At 39.9% G+C, this 27,573-nt stretch overlaps 1 protein-coding gene across 19 annotated transcripts in view; it reads right to left on the bottom strand.

Annotated features, from left to right (window-relative positions):
* The window catches only part of CAMK2D (calcium/calmodulin dependent protein kinase II delta), a 289,432-nt gene that overhangs the window by 99,251 nt on the left and 162,608 nt on the right, over nt 1–27,573 (bottom strand). For 12 of the 19 annotated variants that reach the window (XM_030564353.1, XM_030564374.1, XM_030564366.1 and 9 more), the window contains exons 4-6: nt 21,414–21,468; nt 5,320–5,385; nt 2,354–2,426 (exon numbers count right to left, since the gene is read on the bottom strand). In XM_030564353.1, the coding sequence (XP_030420213.1) occupies nt 2,354–2,426; nt 5,320–5,385; nt 21,414–21,468 (194 nt within the window). Of the gene's footprint in view, nt 1–1,292; nt 1,366–2,353; nt 2,427–5,319; nt 5,386–21,413; nt 21,469–27,573 lie in introns of all 19 variants that reach the window. The other 7 variants (XM_030564354.1, XM_030564367.1, XM_030564359.1 and 4 more) reach the window with 1 other exon arrangement.

Below are 27,573 nucleotides of genomic sequence, written 5' to 3'. Positions count from 1 at the left end.
AGTTTCCATTAGCCTTCTATATAAACAGATTAACTGCATCTAGGATCTTGATGATTGAATGCTGTCTGAGTTTAGTTTTTCTCTTCTTTTGTATGAAGAATGAGAAGTCAGTACCAGTGTTTTTATAGATTATCTAGCTTGTCTCTACGAGTATGTCTACATTGCAATTAGACACTCACGGCTGGCCTGTGCGAACTGACTCAGGCTCGCAGGGCTTGGGCTGCATGGCTATTTAATTGCAGTGTAGACATTTCGGCCTGGGCTATAGTCTGAGCTCTGGGACCATCCCATCTTGCAGGGTCCTAGAACCTGGGCTCCAGCCAAGTGTCTACACTGCAATTAAATAGCCCCTTAGCCCAAGCCCCGTGAGTCAGCTGGCGTAAGTCAGCCATGGGTTTTTAATTGCAGTGTAGAAATACCCTATGAGCCATCCAGGAGCAGAAAGGGAGAGATTACTTCAACCTCTTTAGTTCCATCTCCAACTTGCATCAGATGGAATCTGATGTAGCAGTTATCTCCAGTCATTTGGAAATCTATGTAGTTAAGACAAGGTGATATTCCTCTTAGCAAAGGGAACTTCTTTCCCAAAATTCTATTCTAAACACTAACACCACTCTGTGAAGAACTTTAACCTTGAAGAACTTTCTGGTTAGAAAACTGCAGCAATTCCAGCTTTAAACAAAGGTGGCCCGTAGCACAATCATTAGTCATAACAGGAAGTAGAATAGGGCAGGCCTCAGTAGCAGCAATCTCAAGATGGCTACTAGGACATGGGGCCTGCATGCAGTAATATGCTTCTCAGGCAGCTCTTTCTAAAAATGGTTTGAAAGTCGTATTCATGTTAGCTCTGCTCCTCCCCCTCACACACCCCAGACAGCTCTGGGATGACAGAGTGGCATACTGTTTATGTAATTACATTATGGGCTCTAATACTTGAAAAATAACTCCTTTTTCCCTTTGTTCTCTGTTACTAAGATGTATAGATAATGACAATCCCTGAGCAGGTTGAGAGGATTTTAGAGGTTCATTCCTATTTTTGCCACTGAGGAGGGAAAGGAAAATATTTACAATTTCACTGGACAAGTTTGGTAACTGTAATTGGTTTTTAAATTGAAATTCTATTAAACAGCAACAATTTGTTCAATTAGATTAGCTATTCCAGTTCGGTAAAGTCTACAAGCAAGTTTATGCAAAAAGACATGCTCATCTCTTCTGCCTTTACATGCACATCTGCAGCTGAACAGTAAGTAGGAGCTGTGTGGTGTGAGATCTGCTCCAACATTATTACTCACCTTCAAGTCCCGATGGACTACTCCCATCTGATGACAGTGTAGCACAGCCTCCAGGATCTGCTGAATGCAATGACTGCATGCAAACACCAGGGGGCGTGTGTTAGTTCCAAGCTTACACTCACTGTCTGTATACTCTCAGCGAGACTGGGTTAAAGTGCAAAACTAGCAAACAACTGAAGATGTTTTACACAACCTTCAGAAATGTACACACATCACTCACACAGAGCAGCTACTATCTCAGAAATGCCATGCCATGTGAAGGCTTTACCTTATTTTAACCATTTTGATCTGTACAGGGAGTTTGGAAGAAGGAAGGTCAATGTGGACTCCACTTGGTTTAACGTAGAAGTCCTGTTAACATGGATGTGCTGTTTTGGAGACTACTGTATTTTAAAAATGCAACAAATACTGAAAACGTGCTGATAACATTATTTTTTAAAAAGTTATGCTAAATATTTAGTGGCATTTGTTCCTTTTCCTTCCTTACTTCCTGAGAGCTCTCTGTTGCATTAGAAATCATAGCCGCCATTAAGGTAAAATTACTGTAAGTAATGTATTTTAGATAACTTATTAACTTCTCATGCTTTAATTTAGTTGGAAATCATCATCTCTTACCTGAGAGTTCATCATACTCTAATGGAGCAATGTGTGACCAGTTGTTCTGCTACTGCAACCCATGGTCTCAGAACAGAAGTGGTGTTTAAATCTGCAGGCTGACATACATTACAGCCAAAGTGCAACTCCAGATGCATTCAGAATGATTAATGAAATCCCTTCCAAAATATATGCATCATACCAACCACGTCCAGCTAGGTGTGATAAATCCAACACCTTGGAAGGTCACAGGTTTCAATCTTAAAGCAACTACTTCCTCTTTTGCCATGATGTATGTTAGGCCTGTAGACTTGCAAACTGGAAAGAGGCATCATGCACTATTTATTCATTTAGTCACTTTGAGGGTGAGGAGGATAAGCAAAGGAACATCTCAGACAACCCACCCTCTGCCCTTTCAAAGTAAAAAACAAAAACTCTTATCCAATTGATGGGCACCAGATACTGACCTTCAGGTCTCTGTGAACTATGCCATTTAGGTGACAATGATTAACACTTTCTAGAATCTGCTGTATACAATGACTGCAAAGATACAAGGGCAGAATGGAAGGGAGAACATTTTAAAGGCACATAATCACATCAAATACAAAATAAAATAAAATTTTAACAAAATATAAGGAACAAAAACGGATTTACATTTCCTGACAAATCTCAATTGCACATGGAACGAGAACAAAACAATGCTGAATATAAAAATACACCTCTACCCCGATATAACGTGACCCAATATAACATGAATTTGGATATAACGTGGTAAAGCAGCGCTCTGGGAGAGGCGGGACGCGCACTCCGGCGGATCAAAGCAAGTTCGATATAACACGGTTTCACCTATAACGCGGTAAGATTTTTTGGCTCCCAAGGACAGCGTTATATCAGGGTAGAGGTGTATTTCCAGATCTAAAACAAACAAAAACTAAATATAAAAACAAACAAAAAAGACATTTAACATCCAAAGTGTGGTATCATCAAACAACAATTTGTGTGGTGTTTCCATTCAGCAGCATGGAGATTTTTAAAGAACATATCAAACCTTAAAAAACAAAACAAAACAAAACAGAAAAAATCTGGGAGGGCAGTGAAATCCTTAAGTAGTTTCTGATGTACTTTCTGAGAATGTTTATAGTCTGACACCAATATTAACACATGTGTTGAAATAAGGAAATGAACAAAAATGAAAAGATACAGAAGAAATGAGAGTAAAGATTAAAAAATAAACAAGAAAAAGCAAAACATTTATCATTTTGAATATAATGGTTTCTTGTAGAAAGTATTAATGGGAAAATAAATGTAAATAATTCAATAAGGAGGTAACATTTTCATTTAAAACAGCAGTGACAACAATTTGGTTAGTTGTCACGTGTAAAATGGAAATCAGCATTAAAGGCCCTTAACTAAAATTTTCAAACATGGGTGTATGAATATAGGTTCCTAAATGTGCACGTGTACAACTAAATGCTAAGAACCCATAATTCTCATTGAAATAATTACCACTGAAAAATCAGGCCACTTTTATTTAGGTGCTTAAAATGTGGAATTAGCAGCATGGTTTTATACATGCAATTTGAAACTTTTGGCCAATCTATAGTGCTAAAAAATCACAGCTGAAAACTTTGGTTTTCTACACCAATGGAATGATTTTCAGATATTTTTAGCACTGTTACAGCCAATGAGAAGAGCTCACTTTTACTTCTCATTGAGTCAGAAATCTGGGACTATATGTACTGTACTTGCCAAAGGGCCATGGATTTGATGCTGATCATATTAAATGTTTTCGCCATGAAATTCAGTAGGTAGGAACAGTCATAAATCAGTAAGTAGAGCCCAGTTCTGAAAACTCTTTCTTACATGAGTAGTCGCTAACACATTTAAGTAGTCCTATTGACATTAAACAAACTGCTTGCATGAATAAGGACTACTTAGGTAAGGGTTTGCTGGAACAAGACTCATTTTTATTATAGATCATGCATCTATAAAGCTCATTAGCTACTTCTAAGGACACACAAACACATACATAGATGCATAACACCCATAAACACTCCACTTCTTTAATACAGAATATATTTGTATGCACCCCTTTGCATCATATATTAACTTTTAAAACAGAATAATCACCTCAGGTTTTATTTTCTTTAAAAACAAAGCATAACCACTTCGTGGCATTTGGCATCAGCATTAGAAAATGTGACTGTTTCCATAGAACTAAAGAAATTAGGGTATGCAAAAATTATTCAGTCAGCCCTCCACAACTTCTAATCCAGTTTTCTCCCCTGCAGCATGATTTATCCAGCTTAGTTTTAAATGTCATGAGCAATCAGGTTTCCACCCCTTTCCTTGGGAGATTATTTTTCAGTCTAATCAATTTCAGTGTCAGGTGGTTTCCTAACATCCAGACCAGATTTTCCTTTGTTCACCATCATCTCATTACTACTCGTTATACACACTTGGGACACTGCTAAAGTTTTCTCTCTGTCTGCTAAATGAAATTTAAAGGACAGAATATTTGTGCTGTTATTTAAAACAGTCCCAATAATGTGTTTTACATAAAGTGACTGTGGTCTAAAAGAACAACTCTTACCATTGTAAAGGACTGACTCAATGTTATATAGCTACATGGGATCTCTATGTGATGTGGGTATTATAAATATATAGAAGCAAAATATCTAGCTAAATTTATTTTAAAAGGAATTTTCTCACAGAAGTTAGCAATGGGACAAATATGAAGAGATGCATTAGGGAACCTAATGGACCAGAGTGTTTGCAGATTTGGAAACATCATGAGTTCAGCAGAACACTGAATTGGGAAAAGACTATGGTACCCTGGATGCCCTACCTCTAAAGAATCATGTTAAGGTTCAGCCTTTTCTTCTCTTTTTTCAATAAGCAGTTGCAGTTACAGTTAGTAACTGTAGCTCCACAATCTGAGCACTGATAGAGACACACAGTAGCTATTACCGTTCGTTAATGGAAAAAAATGTATCTCAAAGGAAGGAAAAGTTTTTTGGATTCAGAACACTAGTAAAACTAAATATGTAGAGATTTTCAAAATTGGTGTGTATGTCACATTAAAGTATTATTTCCATGGGAAAACTGAGGCAGAAAGTGTCTTTGCTAAGGACAGAGTAGGTGTCAGAATCAGGTTATAATACCAACGGTGAAATCATGGCTCTGTTGAAGGCAATGGGAAATTTACCATTACCCAAACTGAGCTCAAGCCACTAGACCATGTCTATCTTCATCTAACAAACTAACAGTCTAACAAAGCCTTGATGGGAACTATAGATGAAGATTGAACTGTTTTGTTCTAACTGATGCCAAACACCATAAGTAAACACCAAAATAAGTAAATATGCTAGCATAATCAAAGACTATTGTTAAAATCTAGCAATAAACAATATTTTAGAAATCAAGCACTTACCTGGCATCTGCTTCACTATAATATTCCCTTGCAACTATATCTTCAAACAGTTCACCTCCAGTGACTCTGTAAAAACAAACGATTCATTAGGGCCAGAAGCAATGTGGCAAAAAAAATCTTAAATTATTGTTATGGATATAACCATTATCCCTTCTTTTTTTGTGTGGAACAGGCTGTCATCCTTATTAAAACGCCAGATTTTCCCAGCTAAGTTCAAGGAGCTGCAACTGCTTACATTGGGGTGAATTTGATCTATGACTCATGCCGTGCCAGAAACCACCCTCTCCCAAATTATGAACATGTACAGGCTGCAATAATGTTTGTATATTTATCTTGTGGTAGAAACCGACACAGGATAAATATACAAAATGTAACTAATACAAAGTATATATAGGAACAAATAAGATCATCTTAATTTTGTCATAGAGTTATTAAAAAAAAAAAGTTCAAATCCAGCCATTCACCAAAAACTCATTAGAGTAACGACATGTAAATTCATGCAAAATACACATGAACAATGATGTCAAGTATGTTCTAGGAAAAAGAGCCAGCTTATTAAATCAGGATATGCACCAACACGCAACATGAACAAACATCCCCAATATACTTTAATGGCCACCAGTTCAACAGAACACTTACGAGAGTGTTTAACTTTAAGCACATGAATAGTACTATTAGAGTCAGGGTGTTTAAAGTTAAACAAGCAGTTAAATGCCCTCCAGAATCAGAGCCTTAAGTATCAGAAGACTTTACTGACTTCTCACTAAGCCATAATTACTAATTTGGCAGGCCCTGTCAATCCTGGTGAGCTCTGCCCCAGTCACCACGCTTGAGAGAAGTTCTGTTCTTCCTCCAGTTGCAGTCCTGAATGAAACAGAAGTCCAAAGATATGCTGCCTTCCCCACTGCATCCTTAAAAGGTCCCTGGCTACCACAAACAGATATCCTGAACTGACTGTTATTCTATTATAAGTACACTACTGTAATCCAGAGGAGGATTTAGTATAATTTATTTTAAAAAAAATTACAAAAAGTCTGCTTACTTTTACTTGCTTCTGCCCTTTCCACCATAAAATCTCACCTCAGTTTGCATATCTGCATAGAACCTAAAAGGACTTCTTGCAAGAAGTCTGAGTTCTATGTATGCTCTTTCTGTTGGATTTTTTAAAAGTCTTGCCTCCAGTGATCTCTGCATATAAGGTGATTCCAGGATGTCAAGTCTCCGAAGAGGTCATATTTCATCATAGTATATGACTCAAGTGAAGCCTTTTATAGCACACTGTGTTAGAAAATTATCAAACTAGAAATTTTAGCTCTGGGCTTGTCTCCATGTTGTGTTAGACCGCATTAGAGGGATGTAAACTCCAGTGCACTACCTGATCTGAACATGTTGCGCACTACCTGACCTGCCTGGACCCTGCTGGTGCACACTAAAAGTTCCCCTAGTGAACATTAATGTAGTCCTGTGTACTACATTAATGCACATTAGGGGACTTTTAGTGTGCACCAGCAGCGTCCACACAGGCCAGTTAGTGTGCAACATGCCAGTGCTTACTAGAATTTATACTCCTCTTGTGCAGACTAGCACACTGTATAAACAAGCCCTCTTAAGCAGTAGAAGAACATAAAGAACTTGTATTAAGTTGCTTGAAAACCCATTATTTTAAGCACAGTGAACTGCATTTTTTATTTGCAGAATCTAATTGTATTTTATGTGAAAAAGTAAACCGGTAGTGGGAGCTGAATTCTACAAAACTGCACTATTTATTTCCTTATTGCTGTAGTAATTACTTGTGGCTAAATAGCTATAGGCTGAACATTAGATATTCAGTATAAAAAAGCAATCAGCTGAGACACAGGAATGAACTGCTCAGCAAGGAGTAAAGCCCCCTTTGTAGGGGCAGGTTGTTGCAAATTGTATTTTTATTTTTCTGTGTCCATTTGCTGGTTGGAATAAATCCCCCATATTCTAGGCTAACATATTAGGGACTCTGGAGAACAATCTACTTCATATAACAGATTGTTATTCCATTGCAAAGTCTGTAGTAAAAACTAGGAGTTATACTGCATTCACGGACAGGTTGTCTAACTGTCATTTCTTTTTGTCTTCTACCCTCCAGTGTTTGAGTTGGTTGTTAAGGCACAAAAATACCTGATAAATGCATATTTTAACTCTCTTTGGTAGCGCCTATTACATATATTTTTGTTTGCTTTGTTTTTGGTAAAGAGAAAAGGTTTAATTTTCACTGTAATGTGAATGAATAAAAACAAAACATCCTTTCTTCTTGTGCCTCACTAGAACAAACTCTTTAGATCCAAGCTGAAAAGAAAAGAAAAAGCTTTTAATCAAAGCAGCTTTTAATTAAAGAGTGCACCAAAATGTTGCTTATTCTAATCAAAATTGAAGAAAAGGGAAAATGGCTACAAATTTACTGACACTGGATGTTTACATGGCATCCACAGCTAGTGCTATGAGATGGAAATACAAAAGCAAGAAAAATGAAGTTGAAATTTTACTCACAGAAAACAAATAGCCAGAAATTCCTGTATTCCTTCCCCTCAAAGAAAAGAATTAGACTCTTAGGGAATCTTCAAGATTATCAGCAGTGTAACTGGCCATCGACAGGACAATAATAATTAGAACAATTAACATTAATCTCTCCCTTCCTCTCACCCTGGCACTTTAGTACCAAAGTGGACACAACGCATTCCTACCAACTTGTAAATAAGTTTTACTTTGCAAAAAAGTTATTTCCTATATCTTCAGTTACAAAACAAATATGTATAACTGAGAGGGGTCTGAGGTGCCAAGCATGGATATAAGCTTTCCCAAAGATTGGGGATGTTTGGTTATGAGGTTCTGGTTGCATCTCTCATGCAACAACATGAATTTGAACTATAATCATCAACTGCAGAAATAATTAAGGTTAATCTCTAAAATCAATTTATACAGAGGAAAATTAAGGCAGCCCATATCTAAAACATTAACTTCCTAATATTAGGATCTTCTGTTTAACCATTTCTTAGGGCTTGACTAGAGAAAAACTGAAAGTTCCGCAAAGCACTATGGAGAAAGGAAACGCATCATGTATAGACATTAGGTTACGTATGTAAGGCTGAAGCTAGCTTGCCGATACGGACTAGACCTCACACAGTGCAGGTGCAGAGTGTGGCATGCATAAGCAAACTACAAAGAAGGAGCAAACATGATTCTGACTCTGCACTAGAAAGCTGCTGAATGGCTGCCAAGTCACTCCCTGCAGCAATTAAGGCCTAGGAGGGAAACACATAGCTAGGGGCAAGGACTGTATTTTTGTTGTATGGACAGTGCCCAGCTCAAGGAGGCCCTGATTCAAGGAGCAATGAGGCAATGCCACAATACAAATACTATTACTCCTACTAATAATAATCAGTGCCTCATAATAAAGTTCACACCTAAGTCTCTCTCCTCAGAAGAACCTACCCCATTCCTAATTTCATCCTTATTTTTGGATGAAAACGGGGATGGGGGGGTACTGGGGGCTTGAGACTTATTGCCTTTCAGTGTGGATGATTATGTATAGCCCTCAACCTTCCTTGTGCCTGTTTCATTTGCACTGCATTCACACTGACACACAATAACCTTGAATATCACGCTGCACGGCATACAAGGGCTCCAGCATCAAGGCCTACAAAACATATTTTGACTTCTTTCTTCCTTTATAACTGCACAAAATCAAACCAATCTGCCTCAAATCTTACATGTGCCCCCAAAGTCCCCCTGAGAAATTACTAAGGTTAACAACAGTCACAGGGAGTACGCAGTGCAGCGAGCTTTAAAGGGAAGGAATCTGGCGGGGAGGCGCAGCTGTATTTCTTCCCCTTTTCCCCATAAGGGACAAAGGTTTTTATGTTATCATGAAGGAAAGAGGAGACACAAAGAGGATTAGTCTCTTCACTTCCCATAGCAATTAGACAGGCATGGATGTTGGCAGGATCATTAGGTGCAGGGGGTATGGCCAGTTATGAGGACGTGGGGGAAGGAGTGGGAGTGTCTCCCAGGGGTACCTTCCAGTTCTGTTCCTAATTCCGAATCCACAATATTCATGGAAAGAAATGACATCCTTTTGCTGTCAATCCTTGTGTATCATAAGCCAATGCATGCACACTCTCTTTTTATTAAAGGAGATGTGATAAGAATAAGTACGCCATTGGGATTTCATTGAAGCCCTCCTTCTGAAAACTGGATACGCTGTTCATGTCCAAGCAACTGTATTTTCTAGTGTTATTATTGCTGCTAAATTAGTTTTGTTTAAGAAGGGAACTGGGCAGAAACAACTTCTCTTTTCACAATGATTCATCTATAAATGGTTATTCAGTCCCTTTGGAAACGCAAGTGTAAGCCACATGCATACACTGCTGCATTTAGTTTCGCACGTAAGGGAAGACAGACAAAGTAGGGTGGATACATAATTTCTTGTTATTGTTTCGGGGACACTGTGTGTGTACAGATTCACCTCACTTAAAAACTAACAAAATCAGACATAAAAATACAAGTGTCACAGCACACTATTACTGAAAAATTGCTTACTTTCTCATTTTTACCATATATTCATAAAATAAATCAATTAGATTATAAATATTATACTTACATTTCAGTGTACAGTATATAGAGCAGTATAAACAAATCATTGTCTATGAAATTTTAGTTTGCACTGACTTTGTTAGTGCTTTTTATGTAGCCTGTTGTAAAACTAGGCAAATTTCTAGATGAACTGATGTATGGCCTGGAAGACCTCTGTGTACCCCCAGAAAACGCTTTAAGGGTCTTATGCAGACAGATATTATTGAAAAATGGTGTGCTGTGTTTGCCCACCACTTAGGCACTGCTGTCTGTTTCCTCCTAATGAAGTGTCAGTGAAGGGAACAATGGTGAATATGGGAATTGCTGGATTCTTATTTGCAAGTTACACTATCCTGCTGTGGCACCAGGTAGCATCTACTTTCTGAACAGGCATCTGTTATGAGTTATGTCTTTACACTGGGTTTGATTTGATTGTTCTGTTCCCAATGCATTCTGCACATGCCCATGATATCTTTCCTGTTCCTGTCTTCCATATATAAAACTTTCTGAAGAGTGCATTACAATGATGCCAAATTAAACATGTTTACTTTCAAAACAAAACAGAATAGTAGTATGATACAGAACTGTCAAGACTCTCTACACCAAGTGCACCTTTTTGTGGGAATGCATATGTGGGAACAAGAGGGAGGGCTTCCTACATAAAGCTCAGTTACTTCCATTTCACCTTAAAAGAGCAACAGAAGTTAGCAGTTTTTCATTGTTCAATTTGAGGGCATTTGTATTCAGTGCAATGAATTTTATAATCAGTAAGTCAATTTCTAACATTTGCTAGTGTTAAAGTAGCTTCTAATATTGTCTTTTGTTGTGATCATTTAGAAGAGCACATTTACTTCATGTATAGAATATAATTGCTTAGAAAAGCTTATACATATCAACAAGTCTTTAACAGGAATAGGCAGGCTCTCAAATTGTTAACACCAATAAAAAATCTCCAGAAAATAAACATTCACTTTTTAAAAAAAATCTCCTGGCTTACACTTGTTATTTACCTTTCATTGACAGATATAAGGGGGGAGATAATAGACTTCGAATTACCATGGCTGTATATTTTTACATTGGTCTGTAACCTTTTTCCTTTCTGTGCCCCCCCCCACACACCCCTTCTCTTGAAATCCTACACCAATGATGATTCTGAATGTAACCATTGTATTCCAACAAGTACTCTCTGTTTTACGAGAGGACACACTGGACTCTATGAAAAAGGATTTAATTGACTAATATAAAAGAATCTTCAAGTGGTTCAGCTGTTTCCATTCAGGTACCATAACTGCCAGCGTACACGGAGGTAACAGGATCAGAACTCACTAATATGAAAAGGTGACTTGTTCATGTTTTTTTCCACTGTAGCACGCAGGTGCTAAATTATTTTGAACAACCTTTATTTCATAAGTAGAGTCTCCTTAGCTAAAAAAGGCTAACTTCATGAAGTTCATGATGGACATCACAATTTTAGTTATCTGGGAATCACTCATACACTAGGGGAATCGGTAACATAAAAGCACTAAGAAAGCCAGATAAGAGTCTATTCCCCTTCCACCATTTCTCTTTCCATTAAGATTGCCCTATGTGATGTTCCTCTGTATCTACCCACCTCTCTCATCTCACATAAACAGAGGCAACGGATCGTGGAACATAAAAGTAATTATTTGTATCTATTACAAATGGTCAAAAAATTAAAATCTAGTTTCATGAAAAAAATTGAAATTGTTTTAATTTTGAAGGATTTGAAGTGTTTCCGTTTTTTAAACATTTCAATGCTTTTTGGGAAATGTTTATCAAAAATATCAAAATGGCTGCTGAATATTTTTGTTTATTGGAAACTTTTTTGTAAATGCAAATTTTCTATAACTATTTTAATAATGTCTACAATAGTGTTTTTGATCAAATTTGCAAATAAATTTTCATTAAGTAAATATTTTTGACTATGTTGACAATATTTTGTGAAAAAATATTTTGAAAAAGGACTATTTTTTGTTGAAAACACTTTTCCTTCCAAAATTTGTTACCAGCTCTAATCTCTATGCTGTTTCACTTCAATCATAATCTGAATACTGTATTCAGTTTTTGGCATAAACAACCATAACAACATTGAAAACTGAGTGTATTCAAAGAAGAGCAACAAAAAATGTTAGGAGGGAAGGCTGAAGGAAACACAAAAAAGAGTTACTTACATATAGAATGACTCAGAAATGTTCATGTGTATGTGTTTGTGAGGCGGAAGGGAATAAAAAGTAATTTCAGTTACCTGGTATTACTTTGCTCATTGCCCCACGCAACTATCACATGTAATCTAGAATACCCTGCATGTGCACATGCATGCAAGTGCATATAGGAGACAGAGAAGGGCAAGGATTGTAAACAATATGCAATTTACCCATACAAGAGAACGATCCTCCTCTGACGTACATCAGTATAAATCATGACTAGCTTCAGTAAAGTCAGTGGAGTTTCAGTGGTATAAAACTGATTTCGGCAAGAGGCAGCTCAGGCCTCCAACCTTAAATTCACTAGTAAACACCAGTGAATGTCTGCATAGTCATAGCTAGCATGCATTCTTAAGTGTTTTTTTTTGTCAGTCCCAGGTCTGTTGACACTTTTCCTCATGAAAGCTATACCTATTTGGAGGAGCAGGCTAATAGTGATCTGCAGCACTATTTACAAGGGCTCCTTCACATTTCTGCATAAATGCAAGTCGAAGGATTTACACTTGGGAGAACTGTCACTTTGAATTCCTGGATTTTTGTGCAATTAAAATGTCAACCAGTGAATTACAGTAAAATAGCTAATGTTTCATGTAACACAACAGAATAAAAGTGATTCATGCAAGCTTACGCCAAAGATATACCAACGAAAATGGTTCAGATCAAAGCACGACCGGTATTAAGGTATACCAACAAACCAGCAAACTCTCCTTTCAAATAGCAAATTTATCTAGAACAGTCATTGTAAAGAAATTATCAGATTGTGAAAATTATCCCTATTTCTATTGACAGAAAAGCTCCCCCTCCCCCGTTTTTTGAGTAGTATGCAATTTTAAGGGAATTTATGAAGGTATGGTAGTATTTAATCCCACACAGTCTGAAAGCAACCATTAAGATAAAGGAATGATTCTGGATGGGGTGGGATATGACAGTGTTATGCCACAATCAGAGATCACTTTAAAAAAAAGCCAAGTATGTAGTTTCTACACTAAAGAAAAATAGAAAGGACATTTTTGTAGGATATAAAACATTCTAAATCTTTTACCTCCATTAATTTTTCTAACAAGTCACCAAAGTGCATTTAAAAGTAGATATTTATAACTGCTGCAAACGATATAATGTCTCATGTCACCAGAGGATTTAGAGCACTTACAAAGGAATAGTTATTTTTTAGTAAAAATAAAAATAAATCCACCCCCACTAAAAACAAGAATGAAATACATACTGTTCCCACCTTCCAAGAGACCTCACAAACAACCTACCTCCCCAGCTAGCAGGATTTTTGTTACTCTCTCTGACTCTTAGATGGCATATTTCACAAACATATAAATACATGCAATCCAGTCTTCTCAAAGAGAACCACATAAACAGGAACACACATTTCCAGCTATTTCCCTGAGGTGAGCTGCAGGCCCCTTAGGTTATTCATAGGCTGATTCTCATTGTCTGGCCCCTTATATAACACACACAAGAAACGTACACTGCAGAAGGCTTGTCTCTCTCTGCAAGAGTGTCTTTGACTTTGAAGTCAACAGAAGTCATTTACATTTGCATTGGTGGAACAGCAGAATCCGACTCTCTTTTTTGTGCTATCCCTACCAAGTTATAGATATGGGGTGCAAAGAGCTATTTGCATTTGTATACTGATCAACTGTCCTGACCCACATGGTACCTATAGTTTGCTGAGATACCCTTTCTGTTATACACCCAATATACTGCACAAACACAGCAAGTGCAATTACAGTAGATATAGCTTCTAAAAATACATTAATAAAAGGGCTAAACACAAAAAAGTCCCTCTGCCAGTTGCCAGAAGAGATGACTCCCATAGAACTAAAACCTTTATACTGTAGCATATCTGACTTATATCTGCCTGCACCCATGAACTGACAGCAATAACATTTCACATGGGTGGAAAAATCTATCTTTCCCAGAGAAGATGTGCGTGACATCAGTACATTTCATTTTGTTTTAACATAGAGAGCTTGTTATACTTAGATCAAGTTACCAAGCACTCCCCCCTTTACTAGTTAGAGCAGTGGTTCTTAACCTTTACTGCAGCCTGCACCCCTTTGGTTCTCAAACTATGTTTTCACACCCCTTGTCAAAAATCATTGAAGTCGGTCAGTTCTTTAAACCTAGATATATTTTTTGTTTGTATGTTACAGTAATCGTTAAAAAAATGTATGTTAATACATAGGTTTGATTAAACAAAGTAGTTGTACTTATGTGCCTGTGTTTAATCTGTGTATTCTAAAAAAATCTAGCATGTCTCGCACCCCCCGAAATGGCATCTTGCACCCGCATGGGGTGCACACACCCCAGGTTAAGAACCACTGAGTTACAGTAATCTATGATCATTTAAGAGAACAATATAGGATCAGCATGGGCAGAGGATATAAACAGCTGCTTTCTGCTAATGTTACCCTTAGTGTCTGTGACAACAACCTTCTGGCAATAGCTTGTGTCTCTTCTACTACTACTACTAGTTATAATGTATACAATTTGTCAGTGTTAGAATTACTTTATTTCTTAATAGTACAGTACAGTATAATGAAATAAATATATAGATGCAATCGCTGTAAAAAGAGTATCAACAGGGAGGCATATGGACTTAATGACTAAACCTTCTTTTTAGAGGGTGCACAGGATTTTCAGCTTTGCAATTACTGAAATAAAATGGCAATCTGAAGGAGGACTAGTGTTGCTATAATAAGAGAGTTCCTTGATACATGCTGTGCATTCTGAATTCCACTGCAACAATGTCCAAATGAAGCTGCTTCCCCAGGCTGTAAAAGCTGTACATCAGGAATAAAACATGCAGGGCACTCTTCGTCTTTTTCAGGAAATCAGGTTTATCGTTCAGTCTAGCAAACACACAGCTTTCCTGTGAAATGGCAAAATCTCTACCTGTTTACTTTGGTATGCTTCCTTTTGCTGACAATTTCCTTCCAGCAAACTTACATTTCAGAGTCATACAGTCATTTGGCTTCCTAAATATCTCATTTGTATAAATTGTGTATCTGTTAATTAAACAATAATGTACATAAAAATGTGCACTAATGGCAGTGAGGTTCAGTGGAGTTACTCTACCCTTGGGAAAGCGGGAAGCTGTTCAAGGCTGAAACCAGCATTACACAGGTGTTTCTAAAGAGGTTATTATCTCATTTAGAATAAAGTTTGGTCTTGACACTCTCAGCACCCAAGAAGCTTACAGAGCCTTTTTCCAAGGCAAAAAATGTAGAGGTAAACTTAGGCTAAACATGGATTGTGGTCATAAACACATGATATTGATTTCATTCCAAGATTAAGCAGAAGGAAGAGTTGATAGTAAGGAAATCCTTATTCAGATATAAATATCTACAGTAGTTGCAAGAGAGATATAGAAAATTACTGGCAATGTAAGTTTCTTGTATGAAAATGTCCCGTTCTATGTAATTTCTACAGTGTTAAAGTCCTTCTTTACATGGTTTTTCTTTTCCACAATGATTAATATTCTGGAACACAAAATATTTATGGGTAAAAAAATGAGTATTTAACTGTTTTCAGTCAATTCCACAGCAGAAACTCATGTTATGAGTTTTTTTTTAAAAGTGTATCAATATGACAAAAATAGAAATGTAATGATAGTTACAAAGTATAAAACATTGTTAACTTCCGCTGGGCATTCACATTAGCTTGATATTGCATTTGTGATTTTCTCTTTAAGCACTAACTGCATCACATACAAAGAATCTAGACAACCACACACACAAAAACTGCAGTAAAAAGTACATTGTTAAGGTAGCAAAGTCAAGAACTCTAAAATTAGGAAATGCCAGCATGAAGGTTTCCTCTGCAACCTTAATTATGCTCCCTTGTATACATACATTACGATAGTATTTAATTATGTAAACGCATGCTATTTTTCCCCACAGGACCCCCGCCGCTTTCAATGCAGATGGGGCAGTACTCACTTAATGAGCACCTATTATTTTCTTTTCATTCTACGTGTGGCCCCATGGCAACCTTATTGGCTGTGCATTATTCAAACCCTATTTTAAAGACAGAACTTTTAATCTACTTATGGATGTTTGGTATGGTGGCTATCATTACAATATCTGAGTGCTTCAAAAACAATAATGAATTTATTGCCCCTGTGAGATGAGTAGATATTTTTATTCCTATTTTACAGATGGGGAACTGAGGCAGACAGACAGACTAAGGACAAAAGTATAGCTGGGTTGGACCTGGAATTTCCATCCCATGGGAAATATGCAATTTCAAAATTTCTGTTGTTCTGATTCCAGAGCCTGGAAGCCTAATCTCCCCAGAAGCTTCCCCAGCAGACTGCCAAGGAACCATAGAGGCAGGTGAACTGGCAGGGAATCAAGTTTCTGAAACCTCCCTGATTTCTGCCAAAATTTAGCCAAAAGTCAACATGTTCCCAGAGAATCTCTCTGTTTTGATAAATCAGCATTTCCTGATGGGAAAATGTTCTGTCTGGAAAGTTCTGGCCAGCTTTAGTCAAAAGTTTCCACTAATTGGAGTGCCCTGAGACACATGGGACCTGATTTTTCAAAGTACTTAGCGTTATAATACCACTTTATATGTTCAAAGCACAGCTCTCAAAGACTTCAGTTGCAGCGAGTGCTCAGCACTTCTGCAAATTATACTTCCAATCTCAAGTTAGGCAACCAGAAAAAAAGAGGAATTAGTGTCCATCTGTGAAAAGTTTGCTTTAACAGATTTGTGTAGCATCACATGGGAATCCTCTGCAGAGGCAGAGATAGAATGCAGTTCTCCAGGGCAGCACTGAACTGCTTTAACCATGAGACCATTCTTTCTCTTCCTGCAATCCCTGCCTCACTCACTACAAACCTTCCAATTTCTGCAAGAAATGAAGCTGGGGTCCCACAGACCACAGCCTCATTCACTGAATAACACTGATTTCCCTCCAGAGCATGTCCATCGTGTGCACTGAATGAGGCCGTTGTCTTGTGGAAAAAAAATTATACATGATCATGTAATTAAGCACTACATCACATAATGTACACACACAAGATGGCTGAATTAGGTAGAGTTCCACAGGCAACCGTAATCTTGGCATTTCCTAAGTTTGACTGCTTGACTTTGCAATCTAAATAACATTCTTTTAACACCTTTTTTGGGCGTATGATTTCCTAGGTTTTAAAAACAAACTGAAAATATAGTAATTCCATCATATAGCATATGGACATCAGTAGCTTCTGTTGCACAGACCTGTGCCACTTAATCTAACAGAGTAACCGACAGCAGTAGCAGGCTGTCATACCTTATGTGGATCAGCACTAGAGGAGGATCAGACATGCACTTTGCCAGTGGGTTTCACAGACATTTGCTGACAGCAGAGGAATGGTGAGACTCAGGGTATGTCTACACTATGGGATAATTCCGATTTTACATAAACTGGTTTTATAAAACAGATTGTATAAAATTGAGTGCACGCAGCCACACTAAGCACATTAATTCGGTGGTGTGCGTCCATGGTCCGAGGCTAGCGTCGATATCCGGAGCGTTGCACTGTGGGTAGCTATTCCATAGCTATCCCATAGTTCCCGCAGTCTCCCCCGCCCCTTGGAATTCTGAGTTGAGAGCCCAGTGGCTGATGGGGCAAAAATCATTGTCGCGGATGGTTCTGGGTAAATGTCGTCAGTCATTCCTTCCTCCAGGAAAGCAATGAAATCATTGTCGCAGGTGGTTCTGGGTAAATGTCGTCAGTCATTCCTTCCTCCGGGAAAGCAACGGCAGACAATCATTTCGTGCCCTTTTTCCCTGGATTGTCCTGGGAGATGCCATAGCATGACAACCATGGAGCTCGTTCAGCTTTTTTTTTTTTTTTTTTTTTTTTTTACAGTCACCGTATGTGTACTGGATGCCGCGGACAGAGTTGATACTCCAGCGCTACACAGCAGCATTCATTTGCTTTTGCATGATAGCAGAGACGGTTATCAGTTGTTCTGTACCGTCTGCTCCCAGTGTAATTTGGCAATGAGATGACGGTTAACTGTCCTTCTGAGCTGTCTGCTGCTATCATGGGTGCCCCTGGCTGAGGTCGGCCGGGGGCACAAAAGCAAAACTGGGAATGACTCCCTGAGTCAATCCCTCCTTTATGGTTTATAAAAATAGAGTCAATCCTGCCTAGAATTTGGGGCAAGTGTACTAGAGAAGCAGTGTATCAGAGAGCACAGCTGCTCCGTGTCAGATCCCGCAGAAATGATGAGCTACATGCCATTCACGGGGCATGCCCCTGCAACAATCCCACCCGTTGCTTCCCTTCTTCCCCAACCTTCCTGGGCTACCGCAGTAGTGTCCCCCCCATTTGTGTCATGACGTTATAAAGAATGCAGGAATAAGAAACAGTGACTTGTTAGTGAGATAAAATGAGGGGGAGGCAGCCTCCCCGTGCTATGACAGTCCAGGCAGGACATTAAGCGGTGCGGGGAAGAGGAGCCCAGCATTCCGCTGCTATGATAGTCCAGGCAGTACAGAATCTTTTCTTTACACCAGAAAGGGAGGGGGCTGATGGACCTCAGCCCCAGTGGCTAAGATGAAGACAGTTACCAGTCATTCTGTACCTCTACTGGGAATGACCAGGAATCATTCCTATTTTTACCCAGGCGCCCCTGAGGCCAGCCAGGGGTATTCAGCAGTTATCAAGCATGTACCGTCTGCCACGAGGGAGGGGAGAGGATAGGATACTGCTCTTCACTGCTGCAGCATCGCGTCTACCAGCAGCATTCAGTAGACATAGGGTGACATTGAAAGAAGTCAAGAAACGATTTCTTTCCCTTTTCTTTCACGTGTGTGTGGGGTAAATTGACGAGCTATTCCCTGAACCATGTCGGACAATGTGTTTGAAACTACAGGTATTGGGAGCTCAGCCAAGAACGCAAATACTTTTCGGAGACTGCTGGGGACTGTGGGATAGCTGGAGTCCTCAGCACCCCCTCCCTCCCTCCATGAGAGTCCATTTGAGTCTCTGGCTTCCCGTTACGCTTGTCAGGCAGCACTGTGTAGCCTGTAGATTTTTTTTTTTCAAAACTTTTGGCATTTCGTCTTCTGTAACAGAGCTCTGATAGAACAGATTTGTTTCCCCATACAGAGATCAGATCCAGTATCTCCCGTATGGTCCATGCTGGAGCTCTTTTTGGATTTGGGACTGCATTGCCATCCGTGCTGATCAGAGCTCCACGGTGGGCAAACAGGAAATGAAAAAAAAAAATTTCGCGGGGCTTTTCCTGTTTACCTGGTCACTGCATCTGAGTTGAGATTGCTGTCCAGAGCGGTCACAGTGGTGCACTGTGGGATACCGCCTGGAGGCCAATACCGTTGATTTGCGGCCACACTAACCCTAATCTGATATGGTAATACCGATTTTAGCGCTACTCCTCTCATCGGGGAGGAGTACAGAAACCGATTTAAAGAGCCCTTTATATCGATATAAAGGGCCTCGTAGTGTGGACGGGTACAGCGTTAAATCGGTTTAACGCTGCTAAAATTGGTTTAAACGCGTAGTGTAGACCAGGCCTCAGGCATCTTGGGTTCCATTCCAGATTCTGGTGTGATACGTGCACTGGTGGGCACAGATTCTTCTACCCATTCCCCTCAAGACTGGTCCCTTCTATTCTGTCCCTCCAACCAGTTCCTGTCTGAGTCTTGTTTCTTCCTCACTCCTGGCTCCTCACCCAGTGCAATTCTCCTAACTTAACTAGTCTTAGCCTCCACTGGTGAGGTTTGTCATCCCAGCCCCAGTCGCCTTGCTGAGCAAGTCCTATTCTCACCCATCTGAACTCCCTGTTCTGGCTCCAATCTCCCTCACTTCTAGTTTTCTTGCCCAGCCATTCTCAGTTCCCATCCCACTTCCCAGCTCCTCATCTGATCTGTTGCTCTCCTACCTGCTTCCAATGCCAGTCCCCATGGATCTCATCCCCACTGACTTCCACTCCAGTATCCATCCCTGGGCTCTTTATCCAACCTCTTTGTCCTAGCCTCCCTGCCCATCCAGGCTCAGTTCCAATCACTCTCAATGACAAGCCCCAATTTCCCTCCCCCCCGGCCAGACTCTAAGTTCCAGGATCTCCAGACCCACCCTCAAGTCCAGTTCTTGTCCCCTCTGCATTTGAGTCAGGCAGCAGATTCCTCCTCCACACTGCCTGGGTTCAGCAGGGACATCAGTGAAAATACAGGCGAGAGAGTCTCACTGCTGCATGGTCCCAGTCTGGTCAGCAGCTAGCCCTGGCTGGAGCATATCCAGCATGCATGAGTTCAGTGAAATTATCTAAAAAGCTCTAGCAAGTCTCTACTGAGCATGTGCAAACTGAATTTTTTCAAAGCCAATATCTTGGCCAAATTTTCATGGATTGCCACAGGGATGGCAAAAGGCATAACCCTACTACATCTCTACCTCATCCCTTCTGTACTTCAAGCATCTGCTTCAAAGTATGGAGGCACTAGAGTTTCTCAAACAAAAATAAAAGGCTGCCAGAATTTTTTAAACATGAACACCACAACATATTTTCTCCTAGTCTCACTCTCAGAAATGTCTGAATTGTTTTGGCTAAAATTCTCCCTCAAAATTCATCTTGAGGTAGACTCCCAGCATGGAAAATTTCACCCTGTATCGTTCAAGTTTGGCAAAGTTATCAGCAACTGAAACAGGATCTTTTAACATGAAGTGTCGGGCAACCTTAATGACAAGTGACACTACCAGTCCCATCTATAATACAGTATTCAATGCACAGAACCGATAACATTCTATTATATGACTAGTATATTACATATTAAACACTTATAGTAATTGTAAAATCTACAGAAAGTAATCACAGGATGGGCTAGTTTGCTATGAGATAATGAGAAAATCCTTTACTAAATTTCAAGAAGAAAATCCTTTAGTAAACTTGCTAAAAGTCAAATTTAAAATAAACAGGATTTTAAGCAGCTACAGCTATGGGTGAAAAAAGATCACAGCAGTGATTAATAACGTCAAAACATATAGCAGTTTGGTGTTAGTTTAAGCTGATGTTCAAAATAAGTTGAGGAGGGTTTTCAATATTTGGATATGCAAAGCTTTGCACATGCTGTTATCACAGTGACATATACAAGTCAGATGTGTACACACAACTGATCAGTTGTGCATCATCCTGGCCATTTGCATGCACAACATGTTTGAGCTTATTTTTGCTCCTAAAAATTTTGAACATCACGTCCCCGTTGTTATGTTATACAAGCATATACAAGGCATATACTTACAAATCAAAGACTAAGTAATGGAATCCTTCTTCTGATATGCTGTCATGAAGCCGCACTATTAAAAGAAGAAGAAAAAAGAGAAATAGATTTATCTCTCATGACTCTGTTTTTTTCACTCTACCCTAGGTTTTTTGGTTGGTTGGTGTTGTGTTGTTCTCCCCAACCCTTTCTCAAGTTGTTCTTTTTTGCTTAGGGCTTTTCTTCTTGATGAGATATGGAACAAAACTGTTCATATGATTCACTATGTACTTATTTTTAGGGGTGCCGTGTTATGCCAGAGAAGCACTCTGTGATCACTTCCTATACTCCCTCCCCACAATACACATACAGCAACAGGCATGAGCAGCACTTTGCCTCTGCCCTTAGTGTGTGATAGAATTTCTGCAAACACCATCTGAAAATATATTACATTAATATTAACGCCAACCAACTAATTCCATTCCCTTGACAAACACTCTCTGACCACCAGTCTTTGAAATAAGAGTGTACAAAAGGTCCCAACTGCTGAACTTCAACTGTGTTAGATACACGGTATTAGTAATAAAGATTATTTTCTCAAAACCATTAACCAGGAATGCAATATAAAAATAGTTAAGTGTCAACTAATGCTAGATTTCAGCAGAACAAACTACTCTAAGCATTGTTTTAACAACTAAAATGTTCAATAAGCAGACACAAATATATGCCAGGCAGTGGTGAGCTCCAGCCGGTTCGTAGGAACCGGTTGTTAAATTTAGAAGCCTTTTTAGAACTGGTTGTTCCAGGACAACTAGTTCTAAAGAAGTTTTTAAATTTAACAAAGGCTCTGGCAGCTGTCCACCCGGCCCCAGCTCACCTCCCCCTCTCCCCTGAATGCTCTGCCCTCCTTCTCCTCCCCCTCCCTTGCTTCCCACGAATCAAATGTTCGCAGGAAGCCTGAAACAAGGAGCAGGCAGGTAAGCCGGACGGGGCCCCCGGCTCGGGCTGGTCTTGGCCCCACGGTGCTGGCTGAGCGGCCCCGGCCCGGCCCGGCGAGTTGGGCCCCGGGGCGCCAGTCTCGGTCCCGGTGGAGAGGACCTGGTCTGGGCCCCAGGCAGTGTGGTAAGGGGGCAAGACGGGGGTGTTCAGTGGGTTGTGGGGGGGTGGATAGGGGTCAGGGCGGTCAGAGGGCAGGGAACAGGGGGATTGAATGGGGGCAAGGGTCCCGGGGGGCTGTCAAGAAGGAGCAGTGGTTGGATGAGGTGGTAGGGGGCAGTCAAGGACAGAGAGAAGGGGTGGTTTGATGGGGCAGGGATTCCAGGGGGCCATCAAGAAAGAGAAGAGGAGTTGGATGGGGAAGTAGGAGGCAGTCAGGGGACAGGGAAGGGGGGGAAATGGGTCAGGGGTCCCCAAGGGGGTGTCAAGGAACATGGGGGGTTGGATGGGGCACGACCCCCTAGTGAAGTGAGGAGGAGGGAACCTGTTGCTAATATTTTATCACTGATGCCAGGGGATTATAACCGGCAGAGAAACAAGAAAGCTTTTGACTATATAAAAGAGAGATGAATAAAAAAAAACCAAAACCTCAAACCTACACGCTTCAGTTAATATTATGAGACACTGGCTTTATGTAAGTAGAAAGAAGCCAATGTTAAAAAAAAATTGTAGCTTATGCAGATAATTAATTGTATTGTTCTTGTCAGTTTCTCAAAGTCTAGCTAAATTAACTGCCAGCAGTTTCAGTCCAGCCCTCATTTAAAATGTCTAAACAAATGATCTAAGAAATAAGTAATTGCTCTCTACAACACACTGAGTCAAGTCCTACCAGATAGAAATACAACATATTTTCCTTTCCAAATCCGCTCTTTTGTTTAGTATATATGTTTTTGCTCTTGAGATACTAATGGAGCAGTCTTCTGAATGAAAAGGGTATGGCTTGGTGTGAACTCATTTTCTCTCAGCTTTTCTAAACAGAAAAGTGAAGAGACTACAGAGATCACCACCACCACTGAAGACTCTGCAAAATTGGTGGGTACATCTCGCTGCAATAAAGACTTGTGGCATGGCCACAGCTGGCCCAGGTTAGTTGACTTCGGCTCATGAGGCTCGGGCTGAGAGGCTATAAAATTGCAGTGTAAAACCTTTGAACTTGGGATGAAGCCCGGGCTTTGAGACCCCACAAGGGGGTTGGGTTTCAGCTGACCTGGGCTTAAAGACTTGATGGCATGTTTTTTTTTATTGCAGTGCAGACGTAGCATGTGATACATACAGCAGCTTTTCACAGGCTGAGCACTGGCACCCAAAAGACACTGAACCTGAAGTATCCCAAATGATGTTTGCAATACAGAGTAGCATAGTTGATCTTCAGAACTCATTGCCACCAGAACAAGTGCTCTGTTGCATTCAAAAAAGGATTCTCTCTCTCCCTATGGATACCAGAACACCCAAAAGTGTTACTGGTAAAGATTAACAAACAAACATAAAATTTTGGAAGGTACAGATGCTTCAGAGTATAAGCCAAATTCTAACTAATGAGGTTTATGAATAATTTTTCACTTTGTGGATGTCATTCCACAATTATCTGGTGCAAGATTTCTTGAACCTTCCTCTGAAGCAGCTGGTATGAGCCATTATTAGATATAGAATACTGAACTAGATGGACCATTGATCTGATCCAGTATGGTAATTCCTGTTTTCTTATATTCCCAGAGCTGTATGAACTTTTCACACTGCAATCTAAATAATAGGAAAACTGCCAATATTAGATACAAAATTACATTAGTAGACTTTTGAGACTGCGAATATTTCTCTGAAACTCACAGCAAAATTAACAGGTTTCCAAGTTTCATAATTTTGCTATGATTTCATAATGAAACTTGTGAAATTGGTCTCTGTTTGGGGTGAAATGAACTGTTGTGGACTCTTGTGAAATCTTATAGACTATAAGGAGTTTAATGGAACTTACTATTAGGTTATGTTGGGTTCAAATGATTTTTTTAATAAAGTAGTGATTACTAGGTAAAGTAGGTGAAAAATTATATCTGGAGAACTACCCTGCAAAAAGGCAGATATCCCCTTAAATTATAATTGTATGTGTGCATTCTCCTCCTGTAAGTCAACAGGAAACAAAACCAAACTTGTGACAACTAACCAAGTAGCTGTGGATAATGCTGTAGTTCTTCAGAAATACATCATGGTTCAAAGCTAAGTTCACACGGCCTACAAACACTCTAGCCATAATACTACGGCCATGGCTACACTTACAGTTCTGCAGCGCTGGTAGTTACAGCTGTGTTCATACAGCTGTGTAGGGCCAGCGCTGCAGTGTGGCCACACTGACAGCTACCAGCACTGCAGTGTGGCCACATTTGCAGCATTTGCAGCGCTGTTGGGAGTGGTGCATTGTGGGCAGCTATCTCAGCATTCAAGTGGCTGCAACGTGCTTTTCAAAAGAGGGGGGTGGGGTGGAATGTGACAGGGAGCGTAGGGGAGACAGAGAGAGTAGATTTTTGGAGCTGACACTGTTCTCAGCTCCCTGCCTTGCAAGTTGTAAGGACTGGAAGATACACAGTGCCTACCTTCAATCATTTTAAAAGTTTTGACCTTTCCCCCACCTATCTCTTATTGACTAAATGCTAATTATGCACTCCTAAATAGCCGTCAGACCACATAAACAGTTGCTCAACATTACCCCTCTCCCCTCTCTCCTCAAGCAAACAGCTTTGAACATTCCAAAGCAATTCTCCTGCCTTCGCTGGCTGGCTCGCTGGAGCACAGAGAAGCTGTGTTTGTTTTTTTAACAAGTAGCTATGGGGAGATTGGAGTTCAGCCATTCTTCTGGTTTGTGGTGGACAGGAATTCTGGGATACCTCCTTATACCCCGGAGGCCAATAAAAGCGCTGGTGGTGTCGACGCTTGCTGACCAGCGCTGGAATCGCTACACCAGAGGCAGACCATATGTACAGCCAGCGCTGCAACCAGGGAGTTGCAGCGTTGGCTGTGCTTTGCAAGTGTGGCCACATCCTGAGTTGCAGCGCTGTAACCCCCTCACCAGCGCTGCAACTCTCCAGTGTAGCCAAGCCCTAAAACAAGCATACAAAAAAGAAAGATAGATAAATGGTAGAATTATAATATGATCTGATTATAATGTTATCCTTCCCAATAATTATAGAGTAAAAGTATAATGTGCTCTCTCCGTTTTTATAGAACTCAATATTACATTTTGCTGACAGGCTATCCTTTTGTGTGTGGAGGGGACTAGGGAATGAGGAAAGGTTGTTACAGTAAGAGGAAGGATTTTGGAGATGGAGCATCTTTCAATATATACTATATTTACCCTATTCTGTCATGTTTTCTCTATTCTACTATTGTTTGTTTATTTTACTGCACCCAAAATTGTGCTAGGTGCTTTACAGAAGACAAGAAGAGATGTGATCTGTGCCAGAAAAGTGTTTACATTCTAAGGATTCTGCAAACAACTATACAGATTAACAACTTTACACACACACGAAGAATCCCACTGAATTTACTGGAACCCTTCACACAAGTAAAGTTATTTATCTGCAAAAGTACTTGCAGATTTTTAGCTGTGACTAGCAAGGGTGACGAGTAGGCAGTAGATGGGGTGCAGATGCATAAAGGTCACAGATATGTAGTCATGCAGTTGCAGTGAAGCCTTATGGATATCATGACTGTTCTAGTCTGTTATGATTGCAAAGCAATATTTTATAGGCTTTTTTAAAGAATTTTACGACTATGCATTTTGATAATTTTTCCTCTGCAAATTTCTAATTAAACATAAACCAGTTATATTTATGTGTAAATCAGAGTCATCCCAAACTCCAAGCAACTTTTACTTGCTTCATTTTCCTTGAAAGGATGTTTACAAACTGGACTGTTCAAAGGGAACTTTAAGAGATGTGAAACTACGCGTAGAGCCAGACAAAAAAGAGTGCTGCAACTTGTGTGTACGGGAACTGACATATTTCCCCCAGCTCTGATAGTGAGAGCAGTAGAGCAGTCACTGCTTGTACATTTGCACAGGATACTTCTCTTTCTGTTTCATTAAGTGTCAAACACTCACCTCAAAAGACAACCTAAGAAATCTCCAACAAGTTCAATGCACTTTTGAAATCACATATAATCCTTTTTACAAACTAAAATAGTGCAGGCCTGTAGGCTTACGAAAAGTGTCATACCTTTTCAATATGAAATAATCCAATTGCATTACAGCATTCAGCATACTGGATCCTTTCATTCTAAACAGGTGACCTATTAACCCTTACAAAAATGGCCACCACACCCCTCAAAACTGTTTGTTCTCATGGTTTCCAGGTGGGAACAGCAGTATGAAGATTAGATATGGCTTCTATCAGTGGAGAACCACAACAGGTTAGGACTCTTACCTGGAGTCCCACCTGCCCTGCCTTGCCTCGCTACTGAAAGAAAATTCCCTTATTTCCCGCATGTACCCTTCACACTCAGCCTCCACCCATTGGCTCACCATTAAACTGGGATACTATCAATCACAGAATTAATAGTACCTAGGAATGCTCATCTGTTAGGGGTCAGGAGGGAGCTAGTAAACAGACTGAGGGAACTAGCAAAAGGATTTAGAGGCACTTTGGAGTTCTGACTGGATTTTGGTAGGGGGGAGGAAATAGAGAAGAAAACAAAAATAGAATGGATTGGGTCTCTTGTACAGGGGAGGGAGAAGCAGGGGAAAGGACTTAATTAGCACACAGGTAACTGGGAGCATACCTTTTGAGAAGTACCTAGAATGAAGGACAATGAGGGGCATTAAATCTGTAAAATGAGGAATATAATGTAGGACAATCTTCCGCTTCCCCTAAAAAAACCAACCCTGTATCCCTCCACTGGCTCCCAATATCCCCACTTAGACTTCTCAGTCTGTCTCTCTCATCCAAGTCTGTCGCATCTTTCAGCTTTATGCGGTGGGCAAAAACAAACAACAACAACAAAAAACTATTTTAATACTGTACCTTTAGTGTGGGCGATTCCCTCCGCCATTCAACTCAATGTAATTTTGACTATATGCGGTTTTCGCTTTACATGCTAACCACAGAACGGAACCCTCGCATAAGATGAGACTTGCCTATATTGTCTATTCCTCTTACCTGTTTTCTGCCTCAGACATGAGTGAGTAGGCACAGTACTGGCAGATCATGGACTTCAAATCTAT

Source organism: Gopherus evgoodei, chromosome 5 (genome assembly GCF_007399415.2).
Source record: "Gopherus evgoodei ecotype Sinaloan lineage chromosome 5, rGopEvg1_v1.p, whole genome shotgun sequence".
NCBI classification, from domain to species: domain Eukaryota; kingdom Metazoa; phylum Chordata; order Testudines; family Testudinidae; genus Gopherus; species Gopherus evgoodei.
The sequence above is the reverse complement of the archived record's forward strand: the minus strand, read 5'-3'. Positions and strand labels throughout refer to the sequence as shown.